This window comes from Salvia miltiorrhiza, chromosome 7 (genome assembly GCF_028751815.1).
Source record: "Salvia miltiorrhiza cultivar Shanhuang (shh) chromosome 7, IMPLAD_Smil_shh, whole genome shotgun sequence".
Taxonomy (NCBI): domain Eukaryota; kingdom Viridiplantae; phylum Streptophyta; class Magnoliopsida; order Lamiales; family Lamiaceae; genus Salvia; species Salvia miltiorrhiza.
The window spans coordinates 34,547,591-34,566,959 of record NC_080393.1 but is presented as its reverse complement, the minus strand read 5'-3'; the positions used below and the strand labels follow the sequence as shown (position 1 = coordinate 34,566,959).

At 35.3% G+C, this 19,369-nt stretch overlaps 1 protein-coding gene across 1 annotated transcript; it reads right to left on the bottom strand.

The window, feature by feature from the left end:
• Window positions 1-16,058: 16,058 nt before the first annotated feature.
• On the bottom strand, window positions 16,059-18,412 carry LOC130996155 (PHD finger protein MALE MEIOCYTE DEATH 1-like). Its single transcript, XM_057921663.1, has 3 exons — window positions 18,005-18,412; window positions 17,535-17,778; window positions 16,059-17,463 (listed from the first exon to the last, which is right to left on the bottom strand). Exons 1-3 carry the CDS (start codon window positions 18,309-18,311, stop codon window positions 16,344-16,346), a joined length of 1,671 nt encoding a protein of 556 aa, XP_057777646.1. The 5' UTR covers window positions 18,312-18,412; the 3' UTR covers window positions 16,059-16,343.
• Between the last annotated feature and the right edge of the window lie 957 nt (window positions 18,413-19,369).

Genomic DNA, 19,369 nt, shown 5'->3' with positions numbered 1-19,369 from the left:
AAAAAATAGTAAGTTGTATTTCCAATCAAAAATTATTTTACTATTTTGTAAACAATTATATTTTTAAATTTTATTTATTAATTTATTTTGTCTACTCTAAATGATACAAATATTTTTTATTATAATTTTGTCTACTCGTATAATTTATTACATTTTCATGATTTGTAGTTTTTATTTTAAAATGAGTTTGTAGCCTAACTTTACATTATATGACCATATTAAGTACTATGTAATAACATATTTTTATCTGATCATAAAATATTATATATATATATATATAATATTTAATAAATATAAATAAAATTATCAAAATATTAATATAGATAAGATTTATGATCATATATGGACTTTTAACATATGTATTTATTTATCTTTCTTTCATGAATATTTAGTCAACAAGTATATATAAAAGAAATTTTGAACAATTAAAATTAATCAAGCCACTATAATCTATATGGAGTATATAATAACGATTATATATTGTCGTAATTAATAACTTTTATTTTCAATTATGTTTCATATATAGTTTATAAAAATGATATGTATAAATGGCATATCTTATTTATGTATTGATAATTTTGAAACAACAATTAATAATTAATGTTACAATGACATAACTCATGACAACAGATTAATTTTAATATTTTAATTGAATGCTATTTCTATAGTGGCATGTAATAAACTTAAGAAGATTTACTTATATACAATTAATAATATATTATGTTATATAAATGATATATTCCATACAATATATATATATATATATATATATATATATATATATATATTAATCAATAATAGATAAGCTATGTTGCATAGGTACGGGGGTGCGGATGCGGGGGCGATACGATACTAGTACGGGGATACGGATTTTTAAAAATTATACGGTGCGATTCGGCAATGATACATCTAATTATTAAAATTTTATGATATATAATGCTTATAAACTATATACAATTTAAATTTTCTTAAATTAATTCTATGTAATTTACATTTTATTTTACCCAAAAGTTAAGCATTTTCAATTATATAAGTTAATTGAGCAACAATATAACGATTCAAATATTATTAGTCCAATGTATAAGTCATAACTGAAAATAAAATTATCAAAATAACCTTGTGTAGGCCTTTCGTGCACGAGATACGTGAATTTCGCCTATGGAATTTGCGAATCCGATTTATTTTTATAAATTGTTTTAAAAGATACGCCACGTGGCGAATCGGGTGTGAATCCGGCGAGAATCCGAGAGAATCGCACCCTAAAAGAATCTGATTCGCCATACATGCTGATTTTTGAAGAATTCGTGCATCATAGTAGATAAGATATTGTAGTCTATAAATGTTCATTAATTTAATCTAATAATAATAATAATAGTATAGAAGGGGCAAAATCATCCAAATTATATTCTAAATTATAATTGTTTAAACAAAATAACTCATATCATCAATATTATATGGAATCAAAGTAGTTCATTAAAAGTAATTTGTCACTCATATACATAAACATAAAAAGATTAAATTTTCACTTTTCAAAATTTGAGGACATTATAGAGTAGCAGCTCTCAATCAATTTGTTACCAACTTTATAATTTTTCAGTAGAAAGTACGAACTAAGAGGTGAGTAGTATTAAAAAATTTAGAATGGAATCAAATTCGTTATTACAATTTGAACTTATGAAGATGATCAATTTTTTCATGAAACATCCATTTCTATTAAAAAGAAAGCAAGAATGTGAAAATATCAATTCAAAATAATTTCACTTCATTGAATTTTTTTAAAAAAATAAAATCATTTACCTTCTTAAAAAAATCTTAAACTTTTATCTTATTTTATATCATTTTCCTCATTCAATTTATTCCATTTAGTTTCAAATTTATCTAAAACAAATCATAAATTCACAACGAAAAAGAGTATAAATTTTAGTGTGCTCAAAACAATCATCCAACTTCTTCTCATCTATATTGTCCTAATCCGTGTTGATATAATATACTATATCCATCTCAATTAAATAGACTTTTTTTTCTTTTTCAGATATCCCAAAATATAGGTCGATTTTCATAAAAGATAATGCATTTTTATATTATTCACAAATATATCTCTATTTAATTATTTGATTAACTCTAGTATTAATGTATTGTCAAATAATAAATATGAGCGTATTAGGAAGTTACTTGTATAATTTTCTTTTCTACTAATTTTCTTATTCCTTCTGCAGAATTTAATCAGTCTATATAATTGGGACGAATGAAGTATTTTGAAAAAATTCCGAGTAGTAAAATATGCATCAAAGAATAAAAGTTCTAGAAAATCTTTTTTGCTAATATGCATAAAAAAATTAGAAAATCTTTCTTGCTTAGTAGAAACTTAAAATAAAAATAAGATGGATATTTTAACTAGCTAATAATGAGCGTTGATAAAAATATGTTGTTAATTGAGATATTGGTCATTGATTTAACTCACATACAATTATAAAAGTCACCTTATTTTTTAAGTTATGAAATATTGATAATTTTATTATAATTGTATAATATAAAAAGACATCCAACTTTAAAAAGTATAAATTACTTATACTTTTTAATAATTTAGTTAAATAACTATTACCGTGCATCGCACGGGAGCAAAACTAGTAAGTTGAATAACACAATCAAGATCATATTTATTACACATGGGACTTCTTTTCATATTAATGTAGATTGTAGAGGAAAACTTAGTAATTTATATATATATATACATATAGGGGTGGGCTAGAATAAAAACACTCTTAAAGGGGGGTGTATTCGTTGTGAATTTCCACAGACTTTAAAAAGTCCATGGAATTTAAATTCCATGGAATTCACATAGATTCCAGACGACTTTCAAAGAATTCGTAGTTGGATTTTCACTGATTTTCGAAGACTTTACGGGATAATTTTGGAATTGAATTCTATGAAACCAGCGCCCGCTAGAAGAGACCCAGCGCCCGCAGAGTCCCAGCACCCGCTGGAAACCCAGCGACCGCTGAGTTCCAGCGACCACTGGAAAACCATTCAAACATAGAGTTCACACATTCAACATCTCATTTCTCTAATGCTGAGTTCCAGCGAGCGCTTAGTTTTGTGCTGGGCCTGCTTCTCATTTTCTCTTATGTGTCATGATATGGCTGCTTCTATGTGGCTGGAGGACATGTGTTTCGTCCATGATTGATTTTCTTGAGGATTGTGTTTCTCAGCATAGAATCTATGTGGAAAAATGAACAGATCAAATCCGAAGAAAACTTTGATGGTGAAGCTGTGCAGTCTGGTACCAAATCATTTTTGGATTATGCTAGAGATAGATTTAATAATTTAGCATCACCTTTGAGAAATTGCATGCTGACAGTTATCACTCATTTACCAAGAAGTTTTGTTGATGAGGGGAACTACGAAAACGTGGTGCAACTTTTTTCTCTTCTTGACTCTCTAGAAAAGTTGTTGTTCGAGAACAATGGCATGACGTCTAAGCATTTGGAGACTATCTTTGAGCAACAAATAATGATTGGTTCTGATTCCTTTCTTGATGCATCATCCTTAGAGTGTGTCAGAAGCCAGTGTCTGTTCGTTCTAAGATCTCTTCTGACTTCTCTCAGTAGATTTGGCTTTCCAAAAGCATTTGGTAAAAGTTCAATTAAAAAGTTCTGCTTCCAGAAAGCTTCTCTGATATTTTGCACTGTATCATCGGCATTCAAGCTACACTCAGTTGATATGGAGCCATTCCAACGCCTCTCTGATTTCTCCTTCCAAAACCTTCAATCTGCTGCTGCTGCTGTGGCGTTCGTCTGATTTTGTGAGAACTTGTTGTAAGGATGTGAGATGGTTGTATGCAATATCTAGGGTTTCTCGACTTGAAGAATCGATGGAGATGCTGGAAGAAGATAGAAGTATTTGTATTGTTTGCTTGAGGGAAGTCACGGCAGCAAAAGCCATTATTTTTTTTAACGGTGTGTTTGTGTGTTCGGTGGTATAGCAGAACAGAAGTGATGGAGATTTTTGAGATGGAGGAAGATATGAAGAGCATAGCTAATTTGGATACTCAATCTCAACGATTGCTGAGTTCCAGCGCTCGCTGGCTTCTTGGCCGCGGGCGCTGGAACTCAGCGCTCGCTTAAAACTTCATGGATTTCAATTCTCGTGGTTCTTGGCCAGATTTCGTCGTGTGTATTTTTTGGATGAAATCCATGAAAGTCATTCCGGATTTTATGTCAATGGAATAACGAATACACCTAGATTTATATGGATTTTAAAAAGTCTTGAACGAATACACCCAGATTTATATGGACTTTTAAAAGTCTTGAACGAATACACCCAGATTTCTGCAGACTTTTAAAAGTCTTGAACGAATACACCCAGACTTTTAAAATCCATAGAAATCCATCAAATTCCACAACTAATACATCCCCCTAAGTGTATAAAATACAAACGTTTTTTAATGTACGAATTTTATCCAACATGGTTACGAATTGCGAAAAATAAAATTTTGTTACCTTTGGGATTCGAACTCAGGACCACGAATTCATCCAACAGGGTTACGAATCAACAGTAGATCTTGATGATCTAAGGGCTGAAAATCATTTATATTTTATACACTTAAGAGTGTTTTTATTCTAGCCCTCCCCTATATATATATATATATATATATATATATATATATATATATATATATATATATAACTTATGACTATAATCTATCTATAATATATTAGAAAGACAACTTTCAATTTAAAGTTAATTTCACATCAATTTCAAAAATTAAGTGGCAATTTTATAATTATAATAAAATTGAAGGTTTGCACACCATATTTTTTCTTTATCATCTTTTTTTTTAATTTATTACTTTCTAAAATCGTGAAATTCGACTAAATATAAAATATTTAATAGGCATATCAAATTAAAGATCACGATAAAAGCTTTAATTTCATATATTTTATGTGAATATTTATGATGATGACAAAAATACGCATCCCTTGAAGACCGGAAGATTAAGATCAGTCCAACAATAAGAACGCTGTTAGCAGCCCCCAAGATTTCACAGGATTCGACAGCAGCCTTGATTTCCCGGGATTCGACCTTATCTTGGTCCAACAATAAGAACGCTGTTAGCATCCCCCAAGATTTCACAGGATTCGATAGCAGCCTTGATTTCCCGGGATTCGACCCTATATTGACGACTATCAAATTCCCAATAAAGAAGGAGATTGCACGAAGATATGGATAAATATGATGAAATATTTTGATCGACTGTCCGTGGATGTCCGGCATTCGACCCTATCTTGACCACTATCAAATTCCCAATAAAGAAAGAGATTGACACGTAGATATGGATAAATATGATGAAATATTTTGATCGACTTATGATTAAATCACATAAGTTCTTGCGTTCTTTTATTATGTAAATATTTTATAAGCAATATTTTCTGGCACAACAACTGGTGCTGTTTGTGAAAAGACGAAACTCGAGCTAGACGTTGATGTTCAATCCAAAAATTTTCAAAACAAAAAATCTAAAATTCCAAAATTCTCCGGTAAGACTCTCGGTTATCGTCACTTACTACCTTTGCAAATCTTTGGCGGAAGCTTTTTTTCCATCTTTGCAAATTGATTTTGCTTTCTTAATTCTCCTGAAAACGGCAATTTCATGTTGTTTATTTTGATACTATTAGTTTCCAATAACTAATGAAACGAGAAGCTTCAATCAATATACAATAAATAGTTGGTGGTAATTAAACACAACCAGTGCATGATATCTGCATTACATGATTATATCAATCATAGATTATGATGGTTATGGTTTCCAATGTTGTGGCCATGAATTGGTTGATTAAATTATTAAAAAATAAAAGATCATTCCTATGTTGGTGTAATGATTTTTAACTAACTACTGCAACAATTTCGAATGAATCGAATTGTTTTAAGTAAATGGACTTTGATCGTGCTACCATCTCTAGTTTATATTAAGACAGCACATGCTAATATTTAATTTATTCGCCATGGAGATCAGATGCATGATCAGGAGAACTGTTATTAGGTTAATTCGCTGCAATAAACTGTGTATTTAGGGATCTCTTGCCCCCCATTGATTGATTCATATCCCTGCCTTTAGGGGCTTTCCTATTTTACTAATCTGTGTTTGAGAATTCCTATAACACAGGTAAAATAAGTAATACTAAAGCAAGCATTATACGAAAGATGCAGATTCGTGAAGAAAGTCAGACGAATAGGAAAACAAAAAGAGTATTTTTTATTCCTCAATATTTATTTTTCTCGTTAAATATATGTGGCTCATGTCCAAGAACCATTAACATCTTAGTATATAATTTATGTGATATTTGTCTATAAAATATTTTTTAAATTGGATGATTGAAACAAATTTTGCTAAATCCATGACTAACTACAAAACTGTACCTTCATTCAATATCTGGAGTCTGATGACTATGAAATTTTATTATGTTCATATATACCGTGTCAGGTACACTTCTGTAAATTTTTAGATCAATTGAAGGCATTTTGATATATTTAGTAAATTTTACAAATTCACTGCGCAAAGCTGTCATAATCGCCCCTGTTCTGAACTCACGATTTTAATTCTATAAATTGAGTTTGGATGTCAATAAAATTCTAAAATTTTTCATATGTGTAATTCGAATTTCTCTATAAATTTTCAAGTATTTACTACACGAAACAAAATCTTACCCTAAAATACTTCCATGACTTACAAAAGAAAAACACTATCCATGATCGAGTCTAACCACTTCTTTGCAAGGTTGGGTATACTGGCTTAAAATAGTTTTTGTATACATGCTTCTCAATCGTACTCTGCAAAATCATACTGTGCAATGAATAAGCACCGTTAAAACTCGAATGAGGTTCAACAACTCAAATGAGCCTTCTCCGACTCCCAAAAACTCAAATGAGTTTCATACAGCTCTGACTTCGTTGGCACGAGCCTTATTACAACCTTACAAGTTTGTGTATATTCTCTACAGCTTGAAATTTCATTCATGATTAAAAGTAAAGTCTTACATCTTGCAAAGCAAAGTCATGTCTTAAAAATAATGATGCAGCCCATGGTTCGTTGGTGCAAGACCCGGTGCATGTTCCTGTTGGTCCGGTTACAAGAGCACAAGCCAAAAAGTTCAAGGAGATCTTGATAAGCTTAATCCAAGAAGTGTGGGCTCAAGAGTTGATGAAGAGGCCCATCGGAGATGGTGGAGTCGGCCTAAGCTTAATTAAACTTATTACGTGCGAGTGGGCCGAAGCTTGAAGAATTTATATGTTTTAAAGACCTTATATTTTTTTATTTATTTTTCGGATTTATTGAGCCCGTAGTTTTCAGCTTTGTATTTCGAAAATAAGGGCCTTGTTTGGCAGCCTTGTGATTTTTGAAATTAAGGTTTATTTGCTTGTTAGTCAAGTTGTTTCCTTACTAGATTATGTTTAGTCTTTGCCTATATATAGGGCTTTGTGTTGGACGAATTTTTCAGCTTACTTTTATCAAAACTTGTGAGTTTTTATTATCTCTTGAGAGTTTTCGAATTCTTCTTGATTTTTCCAAGAACGAGTTCAACTATCGACGTAACCGCGAGTTCAACCAACCCTCGTCGGGTGTCATTCATCGTCCCCGAGTTGCTGCGTCAACATCACATTGGGGTTTAGGGATTCGTTCTCCTAAATCATTCCATGGGTTAGATTTAGAGGTTTTGGGATTCCATTCTTCCATAGTTCGTGTTCATAAGTCTTCCGCGCGTGTTCGATCGATCTATCAACAATGATCATATCAAAATACCTTTACATCTTGAGAAATCAAAAATGGCACCTGCGCAGGCTCGATCACATCCCTACAAGACTGTCTATACTAGCACAAGATTGTTCTTGTATACATATTTCATCATCATGTTTTTCAATAAATTACACTCACATAAGTCTAATCATATCTCAACAGCGGTGCCTGCACTCTTGCAAAACTGTTTCCCTCACATAAACCCAATTATATTTCCGAAATAGCATTATGCTCTTAGAAAATTTATTGTTATATCAAAACAAGTTTGTAAAACAAGCGGTCTACACCATTTTCTCCTCGAAAAGCTTTAAGCAAATGAAAAGAATACCAAAGGAAAAAACCAAACACTTTCACCATAAAGAAAATCATCATAAAACTTTCATGTCAAAAAAGTCTCATAAAACTCCATCGTCAGTCTGTCAACAGTACAGGAAAAATGCTAATAGATACCACTACGAATCCCTCTAAAAGGTTTCTTGCAACTCTAAAAAGTTTGCCAAAGCTGCAAATGAATTTCCTATAGTCCCAATTATGCTTGCACAAGCTCAACCTTACAGGGTTGTCTATGCTTTCACAAGACTGTTTACACCCGTGTAAATCTGATCAAACCTTAATACTATGCTCTCGATAAGACTGTTTATGTTTCCTAACTACATTTGAAACCTCAAATATGCATGCTTATGATTTGCGAAAAGGTGGACTGGTTTTTAGCAATTTAGGAGAACACTTACTCATTCAACAGGTCTGCTCAGACCACAACCTCATCTAAACTTTAACAGGTTTTCTTTCGTCTTCATTGGCTTATCAAGACCTTAATATGTTTGATTTCACCTTCATTGGCTCGGTTAAAACCTTTACGGGTTTGCTTATGCCTTCACAGGCTTACCTAAATCTTTACAGGCTAGATTTTGCCTTGGCATGTTTATCTAAACCTTTATAGATTCACCAGTGATTTCAAAACTCAATCACATTTTCCAAAGACTCAATAACACATTTATAAGAATATATTTATACCTTTAACAACCCCGTTAATATCTTTGAAACACGTTTATGCCCTTCACAGGTCTGCCTATATCTCTTATGCATATTTACACTTGCAACAAGTCTGCCTACATTTGCACAGGACTGATTACGCTTTCATAAGCTCAAAGTACGCTTGCAAAAGCTTTTGTTGGGAACCTTGTGTAATATCCTAATCCTTTTTTTGATGATACCAAAATCCATAGGTCTTAATTGTAATAGACTAGAACTGTTTGAACTCAAGTGTTAGAGTTCGTTTCTAGTTTAGCTTGCGGTTCTGAAGACTGAAGACTGAAGGACGAAGGATTGAAGACTGAAGACTGAAGATACCAACCGAAGTGTCAGTTGAAGAATCAGTTCGGAACTGATTACTTAATGCGTGCCGCGTGGACTCAGCGGACTGATACTAAAGTCAAGTATCAGTTAAACATTCTTCCTAGGACTGAACTTCCAACGTTCAAAGGAAGCCACGTAATCCAAAAAAAGACAGCCGCATTAAATGCAGAGATCTCAGGATAATCCCTCTCTGCAGAGGTCATTCCTATTTAGTGGCTACTTTATCAGATACGTCACATCTCCTGCTCTTCAAGATAGTCGTTCCCACCAAACAAGGAACCTCGAAGATTGAAGCCTCAGCCCAAATTCGAAATGCTCTCCAACGGAAGAAATCTTGAAGACGTTCTCCGCCAACGGATCTATTCAAGACCTCTCCTATAAATAGCGTTCGAGGATCACTTCAATCTTCACCGATTCAACAACATAAGGTGAAACTCTGCCAAAATAGTTTCTCAGCCAAAAGCTTAACCTCCCCAAAGCTTGAATCGAAGAAGCGAATTCCAAATCCAAAAATCAGTCACTGCTGATTACACACATTCTCTTAGACCTTAGGCAAACCTCTGTTTACCCAGAAGCCTAGGTCAAACTTGCTCCAAAGAACTTGTTCTTTGAAGTATAGTTGGCAAGTGTTCAAACCTCATTTCGAAAGAAAGAGTAGAGCGTTTGAGTGATTCGGAGTTCAGGAAGGTACTCTGACTCTGAGAGATCTTAGCACGGGTTGTGCTAAGAGTGAAGTGTGGGTACTGAAGAGTGGAATCTTCAGTGGTACGATTGTGTGCACCCGACAAGCACACGGTTCGGTTTGCAGTGCACCAGTTAAGCACTTGCGGAGTGGATTGTTGGTCTGATCAACCGACCGTGGATGTAGGAAGTGTTTTCCGAACTACGTAAAAATCTCTGTGTTATTTACATCTTTCAGTTTTACTTTCTTATATGTGTTGTTTCATTTGATAAACTGAATACTGAATAACTGCAAAGAGAAACCTAAGACTAACAACGTGCTCAACCGAGGCTATTACGAAACAAAGTTATTTCCACTGCGTATGATATCAGTCTGACTGATCTATCCTCTGATAGTCAGGAAGAGTGTTATCATCTCTGTTTTAGCAAACTCGACTGAAGCCCTTACGTGCATCAGTTAAGTTCCAGTAACTTAACTGATAACTCCTTACTGAAGAGTTTTCAGTATCAGTCGTCCACCCTGTTTGGTCAAAACTCTTTTCAGTTAACAGGTTTCATAGTTTGCGTGTAAAGTTTCGTTTTGATCTCCATCTTGAGATCTCTCTGTTTTAGAGGAGAAAAATAGTCCATAGGTGTATTCCCCCCCCCCCCCCTCCATACACCTATTCGAGACCCTCCGACCCTAACAACTTTATTACCCCCTTTATAGGTTTGCTTGACTACGCCTTCACAGGCTCGCTTACACCTTTGCAGGTTTATTTATGCCTTCAATGTTCCATCACACTTTTACAGGCTCAATTATGCACTCATAAGCTCATTTGCGCCTTCACAAGTCTATCTACATTCTCTCAGGCTCTCTTAGGTTCTTAATAACCGTTCTAAACTTCTTATAGATTTTAACAAATGTTCAAGTATAAAACAAACTGTTGGAAAGTGAAAGATATATCCAACCCTTATGTTTTGATGATACTAAAATCATTGAAATGCACACTCTAGCTAGAGGTTGTTCTTATGTTCTTAAATGTTTTAATCCCTTGAATAGCTAGACTGGACATCAAATGCAATGATGGCTGAAGATGTCAACTCAAATGAAGACTTGTTCGACTGAAAGCTATGCACAAGTCCAGAACACACTAGAGATGCAGACTCAACTGAGAACTCCCAACTGAAGGAAACTACATCAGAAGCAATTGAAGAATCTACGAGTCATGACAATCAATAGATTATATGTTCAGAATAACTGATTACAAGAACTCTCTTAGAATCTCTAGGCAATCAATAGATATATCTTTAACCTAGTTGATGATTACTTGAGAGTATGTTCTTAGTAATCCTAGTTGGTTATTTACATAACATTTTCTTTATTGAGATAAGAGTGATTGTAATAGAGTTCAAGACTAAGATCGAACTCAGTGGTTGCTTAGTACCAAGAAAATAAACAGATCGGTTCCTTGGCACCAGGTAAGCCAAGTGGTTGTTGTTTAGTACCAGTAAACTAAACAGTTCGGTCACCTTGGCACCCAATAAGCCAAGAGGGAGTTCAGACCAAGGCATCTGTCTCCAAAGACCTTAGCAAGACGCTGATTGGACACGAGAGTGTCAGGGCGTGCTAAGTGTTAGAGAAAATCCAATTCAGAAATGGGTTGGTGGGTTTGCTGTGCACCTTGAAGCATTAGCCCAAAGTGTTTGTCAAACTAATCATCTGGCCGTGGAGTATGAAGTTGTTTCCGAACCACGTAAAAATCCTTGTGTTCTTTATCTGCTTTCAGTTCTTCCTTTATATGTGCTTAAACTGTTTTCAACTGAACTGGAATAACTGAAAAGTGCAACTAAGGATTTTACAAGTGACAAACCTTTTCTAAAGGCTATTCACATTAAGTTTAAATTTCGTTGCTGAGTTGTTAATCTTACTTACGACTCAACTGATAGTCAGAGAGATTAATAACTTTACTCTGTTTTACAAACTATACACTGAAGCCTTACGTGGATATCAGTTAAGCCCAGTGAAGGGTTGTATACTGAAAGCAAGACTTTATGCTTGTATACATTGATTCCTTAGTTCACTGTGATTCTTCTATCTGAAATATTGTTATTGCATAATCCTATTATAGTCCAATTTATCTCATACTATAGATTATATGGTGTGTTGTAGATCACAGAAGATCATATAATTGGAAAAAGTTGAGATATAAATTGAGTTCACAATCGAGGCAACTATGGACCAGTTGCTGGTTTAGATTGTAGCATAAATGGATAAATAGTTTGTCTTGGCTATTTATTTATGCTAGCACCTTCGTGTATTGAACAGGATCACAGTGAGATGAATTCTTATATTCTGACTAATTAAGAATCAAGATCTCGACGACTTAAATAATCTTAACCTTAGTTGGATTAATCGGTGTAAATAATATATTGACTATTGCTTTGATTTATCATGGGTGAGAGTTCTCTTGAAGCTCAATATACTCGATACTTTGGGTGATAGCAATTATTATTTGACATGCGATTATATTGCAATGAGGATCCGTGTCCTACTAATAACAGGATGATAATATCCTCTCGAGGAACTTAATAAGTTTATCGTATTAAACCCTGCAGGTCGAATTAGTTTCGATACGATAATAAGTTTAAGTGGTAGCACTCGAGATGTCATTTATAATTAAACGACTAATTAATTAATTAATTGATCGTCAGAGGAATTAATTAATTAATGGATATTGGATATCTTAAACACGGGGATTAATTAAGTCTAATACTAGCCCCGACTCACCTAAAGAATAAAGAGGTAATTCAGTATTAATTTTCTAGTGGAATAAATTAATACTTGTGTCTCGATTTTATTCTGGGCTGAATAAGAAAATCGAGCATTGGGAGGCCAAACTTTATTCAAGCTAGTAGATCCCCGCTTGGCCCAATAAAGGCTTAACTCCATATGGGGCGTCCGTCCATCTATTTCTCACTTAAGCCTTTGGGCTTTGTTTTAGTTTAATTAGATGATGGGCTTATTATTTAGGGTTTTAATGCCCAGTATAAATAATAGGTACAGCCCTAATTCTAATCACGTGTGACATTACGTGAGATAAAATAGAGAGAAATCTGTGAGAGCATAGAAAAGTGAGGCGGCGCGTTTCCCTAGGAAAAAGGATAAGATTTGAAGATCGTTGCCACCCAACGTCAAGTCTTGCCGTGGGAACAAGTTGGAAGATCAACACTGGAGTCGATCATTTCCAGATTTGCAAGTAAGATTCTATCCTCTTGCTATAGGCTCATGGTTTTTGTATGTATTCGTTTGATATCCGAAATGGATCACGGGCACGTGAATCATATGTCAAAATATGGTTCCTACACCCAGTGCTCCACTGATGTCAAATTACTGAAGACTTTTCAGTATCAGTCTACAACCTATTTCCAATCGAAATCTAGTTAAGTTTGTTTTGTTTTGCGAAAATTTGCCTACAGGTGTATTCCCCCCTCCATACACTTGTCAGTCAACCCTCCGGGACCCCAACACAAACGAAAGGAAAGATAACTATGAGTAAGTTTAATACATGAAACGAATAGGTGAAATAAAACTTTGAACAATTTAGTACTTGACGAATAAATCAAATGTTCAAAACAAAGACAATCCTGAATCAACTTCAGAAATAATGGGTTTTCCCTAACAACTCTGCGTAGACTGTTGTACTCGCTTAATCACCATATTTTTATATCTTTAGACATTTGTCTCAAGTTAAAATCAACTCCAAAGGAATTATCACATCTTGCTATTTTGCATAGATAAAATATTTAACCATTGCTCTTCTATGGAGCTGCAAAGTATTATATTCTAGAAATTGTTAGTGCAAAAATAAATCCAAACATATACACAAATATATATACTTCTTATCACCAATTCCAGATGAACTAAGGAGATTACGGAACTGATTTACCAAACCCGAGTCGACTGAGTTGGAGGTGAGTTGAAAATCGTCCCAGCCACCGTAACTCAGGGGTTCAAGAGATGTGGCAGAGCATGTAGTCAGCTTCTTGAAACCAATTTTGGAGAAAATCCTCATAAAATCATTGTTCTTACGAATCCGTGAAAAGAAGAAATTTGCGGCTGGGATGCGGGCGGGAAAATAGGAAATGAGTTTTTGGTAAATCAGGGTTTGCATAATGGGAATCGGGGAATAATTTGCTTGGACATTCGGGGAAGAATTTGCTTAGAAATTTGATCGAACCCAAATCGGGAAGCTCAAGAGCCTCGCCATAGGCCGCACTTCGAATTTTGTGGTGGTGTGCGCTCATTTTTGGAGCTGCCTAGCCAAGTCCACCGGAGATGATGTACGAATCCAAGCAGCATTTGTTGGATTTGCAAGACACCAGTTGTTTCGGGTTGGACCCTGAAGTTCTGGCTCTTCGGCGACGACCTCAGCCGCACGCTCTCATTTCTCTCCGCCGTCGCCTCTGCCACCAGAAGCGTCGATCCGATCCTCTTCAACGACCTCGTGGAGATGGTCCCACTCATCCCTCATTGTAACAAACCATGCCAATTTCACTTCATACTTATTTGGTAGGCGGGAGAAGAGAAAAAGAAGGAAGTTGTAGTGCGGCTAGGGTTAGGGTTTGAAGAAGAAAACAATGATTTTTTTTATATGCTAGACTCGCCCAGACCCGTGCTGCAGCCCTGACCCTCGTCTTATGTATATACTTGGTCTGACACAAGAATTTGTTTAGAAATTGTAGTTTGAATAGTAATCCAAATATATGGATTCATTTATCTTTGAACTGTTGATTATTTAACTTTGGCTACATCATAAAACGTAATTATAGCATTATGGAATAATTCTCTATCCCTAATAATTAAACTCCTACATCATACAAGAGTAAAATCAATCTTTGACCAGCATCATAAACTAATTCCCTTCTTCCTAACCTAATAATTATCAATTGAGGTGGAAACCTAATAATTATCGATTACTGTGAAATATTTTACTTTAGATTATAAGTATAGATCGATATTTAAGGAAATTATTGAATTGTTTCAGTTTATCCTTACATCATTAAGTATGTGAAGAAAAAGTGAAGAACTAAGAACCACATAAGTTTACTTTTAGCAACACAAAATATGTATATATATAGAAATGAAATTATATCGGTGCTGGTAGGGTTATTACTTAGCAGAGCAGTTGATAAAGCGAGGCTTAATATTAATTAATTGAAACAGAAAGCAGGCTAATGATTATAAATTCCAGCAAAGTGGATCTTTCAAGTAATCATTTTTCCACAATTATGCACAGTTACGATGACTGACTTTATTCATATAATAGAATTATAGTGTTACATCGTTTAAAATAATAGTATATATTTGCTGTTTAATTAGGCGAACATTTTATGTTATGTGTGCATTGGCAATATTATTACTATGGCCAATACACAATGAACTCATTGAATTTTATATATTATCTGTAATGATTATGCCAGTTTGTTATTACCGACTGCGTAACAAATTAAACTTAAGATGAAGCATAAAAACGCCTCATAATTTTATAATAATAATAATAATAAATCGTCAATAATATTTTATTATTAAATGCGATCTATTATAAAGTTTATTTGCCAAAAATATGAAATTTATTTTACACAGACCAAACTACTTAATAAGAAAGAAGAAAAAAGAAGAAGAAGAAGATAGAAATCAAAATACTAAGAAAAATAATGAATATTCATGAGCCCGAAAATTTCACGTTTGAATCATATATAAGGTATAGTTTAGGAGTCTATCACCTTAATTTTTAAAATATAGTTTACCCGTTTGTATGTTTTGCATGCTATTGCACATAAATATGAGTTCATCCAATATGCGTCAATCATATTGGCACTCCAAACCCCGCACCATTATGCACATATAATCTTTTATTTTAATTAATATTTAATTAAATTTCGTTAAATGAATTACTAAATCTAATTATAACTTAGTAAAATTTAATGATGGTTAAAAAATCATAATCATAATTATAAAGTACTTAGACCTAATTAACTTTAATTAACCCTAACTAAAAATTAAATATACGTAATTAGGGGATGCGAAAATCCGCACCCAAATTTGTTTGAAATAAAAGTAAAATAGTGAGGGTGTCAAGCCAATTTACTATCTAGCTGGGCTAAATTGTTAACCGGGCCCAATCTTTATGGCCTAATCTTTTAAATATTTTGTGAGCCAATCATGATTTGTGTAAGCATCTTAAGAGAAAACAAAATCCACACATTATATTATAAAGAGAGGTTCACTAGTTACATTTAATTTCATATGCATGTCAAAAATGAAATATGATATTATATGAAGACTTTATAGAAACATAGAATGACAACAAACACACATTGCCTAGTTGCCTTTGGATCCATCCTAACACACATCAGGCCACACTCTGCATATTTTACCTACAAAATTTTGCCTACATATCTACAGACTCACATCCCATAACTTGAACAAATTCCAGTCTAAACATACCGTGGTACCCACCTCCTCCTCCCTTCAGCCGTTCATTTTCCGGCCACCGTCTTCATACCTAAGGCGCGTGGCCATGTCGAAGCAACGGCCCCTGACCCAAACCACTGCACCGAGCTCGAACGTGCTGCTAATCACCTTGTCATCTTCAACCTTCCTCAATCCCCCAATCTGGCTCACCTCAAACTCATCCATCACACAGTAAGTATCCCTCAAGGCTCCCTGCGCCACCATCTCAAGATCCGCTACCGTCTTCCACGGCTCCACCACCACGACCACCCCAGGCGACAGGCGCCGCCCCAACGGCCCCTCCAGCTCATCAAAGCCCGGCAACACCTTGCACACCAGCACCATCCCCCTGCCCCCAATAGGAATAGGCCAGTCTTTGACAAAGTGATCACAATCAAGAATAAGCTTAGTTTCCGGCCACATCGCCACCACATTCTCACAAACAGTCCACACATCTCGAGATAAATTATAGCTCCGCGAGCATTCTTGAATGCTGAACTCGGCCAATCTGGATAAGGGATTCGTGGCACGACGGATGATCAGATTCTCCACCGTCAAACAGTTGATCGACTTGAGCACGAAATCGATCAAGCCAGTGTCCCCAATCCACCTCCTCGCCCCGTCTCTCAGTTCTTGACGCGACATGCCACATTCGCCCCCGGGATTCTCACTCTTGTGTTCCTTCAACAGATCAACGATCACGAGGAGTACGTGCTCAAGCCTTCTTGCCGGCCACCTGCAGCTCTTTCTCATAGAATCCACCAGTTTCTCGAACCCCATTGGTGTCGTTTCCCCTGTTTTTGAACCAAGCTTGCTCGCGCCATTACCATCCATGTCGACTCTTGAATCGAAAGCCAGCATGAATTTAAGTAGATCACTGATTGTGGAGAGGGGATTCGTGCTGCACTTTCTGTACATGTCTATAATAGATTTGCTACTCTTGCTCTTGGAATCACTGATAATTAGATCGAGACTTAATCTGCTCAGAGATCGGATAGCTGCGTTGTGTTTCTCCTCTGTGATTTCGCCACTAAATCTGTAGCCCCATTTAGTTAGCCATGATTTCCCATATGCTATGCCGTGGATCAAATTGAGCTCGATCCAACCCTTCCTCGAAACATGATCGGCCGAAATGCTCCTGCAAACGATTTAACTCTAAATCCAAAGATCGATAAAAACACATGGATTGGGTGTTGAAGAAAAATGAACCTGGCTCTAAGAAGCAGGCAGAGACGGTCCCAGAATTCCATACTATCCTCTGCACAAAACAAATTTGAATTGTATTTCAAACCGTTGATGCAGATGAGATGCCCGAATCCGTTGCAGTGAACCAATCCGTACAATTTAAGGCTCTCAAATTCAGCAAAATTTTCGTCCAACGGCTCATTCCAATCATCTTTTGCCGGAATTATAAAATGATACTTTCGCTTGCAAACAAAATGGTGACCCCAACCTGCATAAACAAACCAAATTAACCACCAGCTATAGGAGACAAAATTCAACTGCAAGAAATTATCAAAGAGAACTTGTTGATGAAGAAATTGAGTCAATCATGTAAACTAGAGATATAATGATGCAATTATAAGAAAAAAGCAAAGTGAATTAGAGGCATACAGAGAAGATAATTCTCAAGAAAAAGTGAAGATCGAAATGGAAACACTGAAAACGAATTAAAAAACCTGATAATTCACAGTAATTGCAGAAGGGGTCGAGAGAGTCCTGAACGGTTTCCTCCACTGTGTAGAGCGGGCAGACGACGTCGTTCTCGGAGAACAACGAAGTGCACCAAACCGGCATTCCGTTGACGCAGTAGTCTTGAATCTCCGCGAAATCATGAAGAAAAACTCGAATGTTGTCTCTGAAGGCGCCCGACAGCGCCTTCTTCACGAAATCTGGGAACGCGAAATTGTCGTACAAGAAGAGTTTCTCTGGATTGATCCTGTTTTTCCTTTTGTTGCTAGGTTTTCTTAGAACAATTGACGCCATCGATGAGAGCGAAGAAGAAGAAGAAACTGCGATTTTTGTGTGTTGCAAAAATTTGATTCTCGAGGAAGATGGCTGTGGCGCTTGAATTCTGAAGGTAGTGAATTGACTCAAATGGTCTCGCGAGGGCGGGAAAGAAACGGGGGGAGTAGCGTTTGTGTGGGGGCATTTCAGTCATTTTGGATGAGAGTGGTAACTAAATGTGAGGTGACTGTTTTGGGTGAACCAACCTTATTCTCTACGGTTGGTTATGCTACGAGTTTCTCTTGTTGTCCTCATGAAATTACTTTGATGCCCTCCGCTATTCAAAGGAGTTTTGGACCGTATGGTAATTACGGCTCCTCTCGTCATCAATTTACTAATCACATAACTTAGACAAATTTCAAAAAAAGGAACAGAAAACATTAGAACAACTCGTCATGTAAATGTTAGAACAGTTGGTGTTTTGTTACAATTAATTAAATTGACGTGATTATGTAATGAAATCAGAGATTATTTGCTGGAGCCCGCTTGTGTGCACAAAACGCAAGCATTTATGCATCAAACGCAAGAGTTTTGCCCCAATTCCTTTAATTTTCTTCTTCTTTTTTTGTTTAATATTTTTATTCCTTTTTCAGAACATATTTTTTAAATACAATATAGAAATCAATTATAAAAATTGGAACTCTGTTTATAAGAAAATATTTGTAAATTCCAAATATGGTATCATCGTCCTAAAATATAAATGGTTGAGTATTTAGGGTCTATTTGATAATAAGGTTAAAAGCATATTTGATCACTAATAGCCCTTATTTCTCTGTTTGATAGTCTAGTTTGGGAAAAGTTGAAGCCCGCATTTTAAGGCTCGACCCCACCATATTTACTATTGTATTATGGATACACAATTGGAGGTCACCTTGGGTTACCGATGCTCAAAGTTACAATAAACTCTGTCTATTTTTTTCGTTCTCACAATTGCCCCCAATTCCCATCACCACCACCACCTTGTCGTCGCTGACATTGTTGTTCCTCACCGACGTCTCTGGCGGTCAGTAATTGCAGCGACGACAGTATTAATTCTT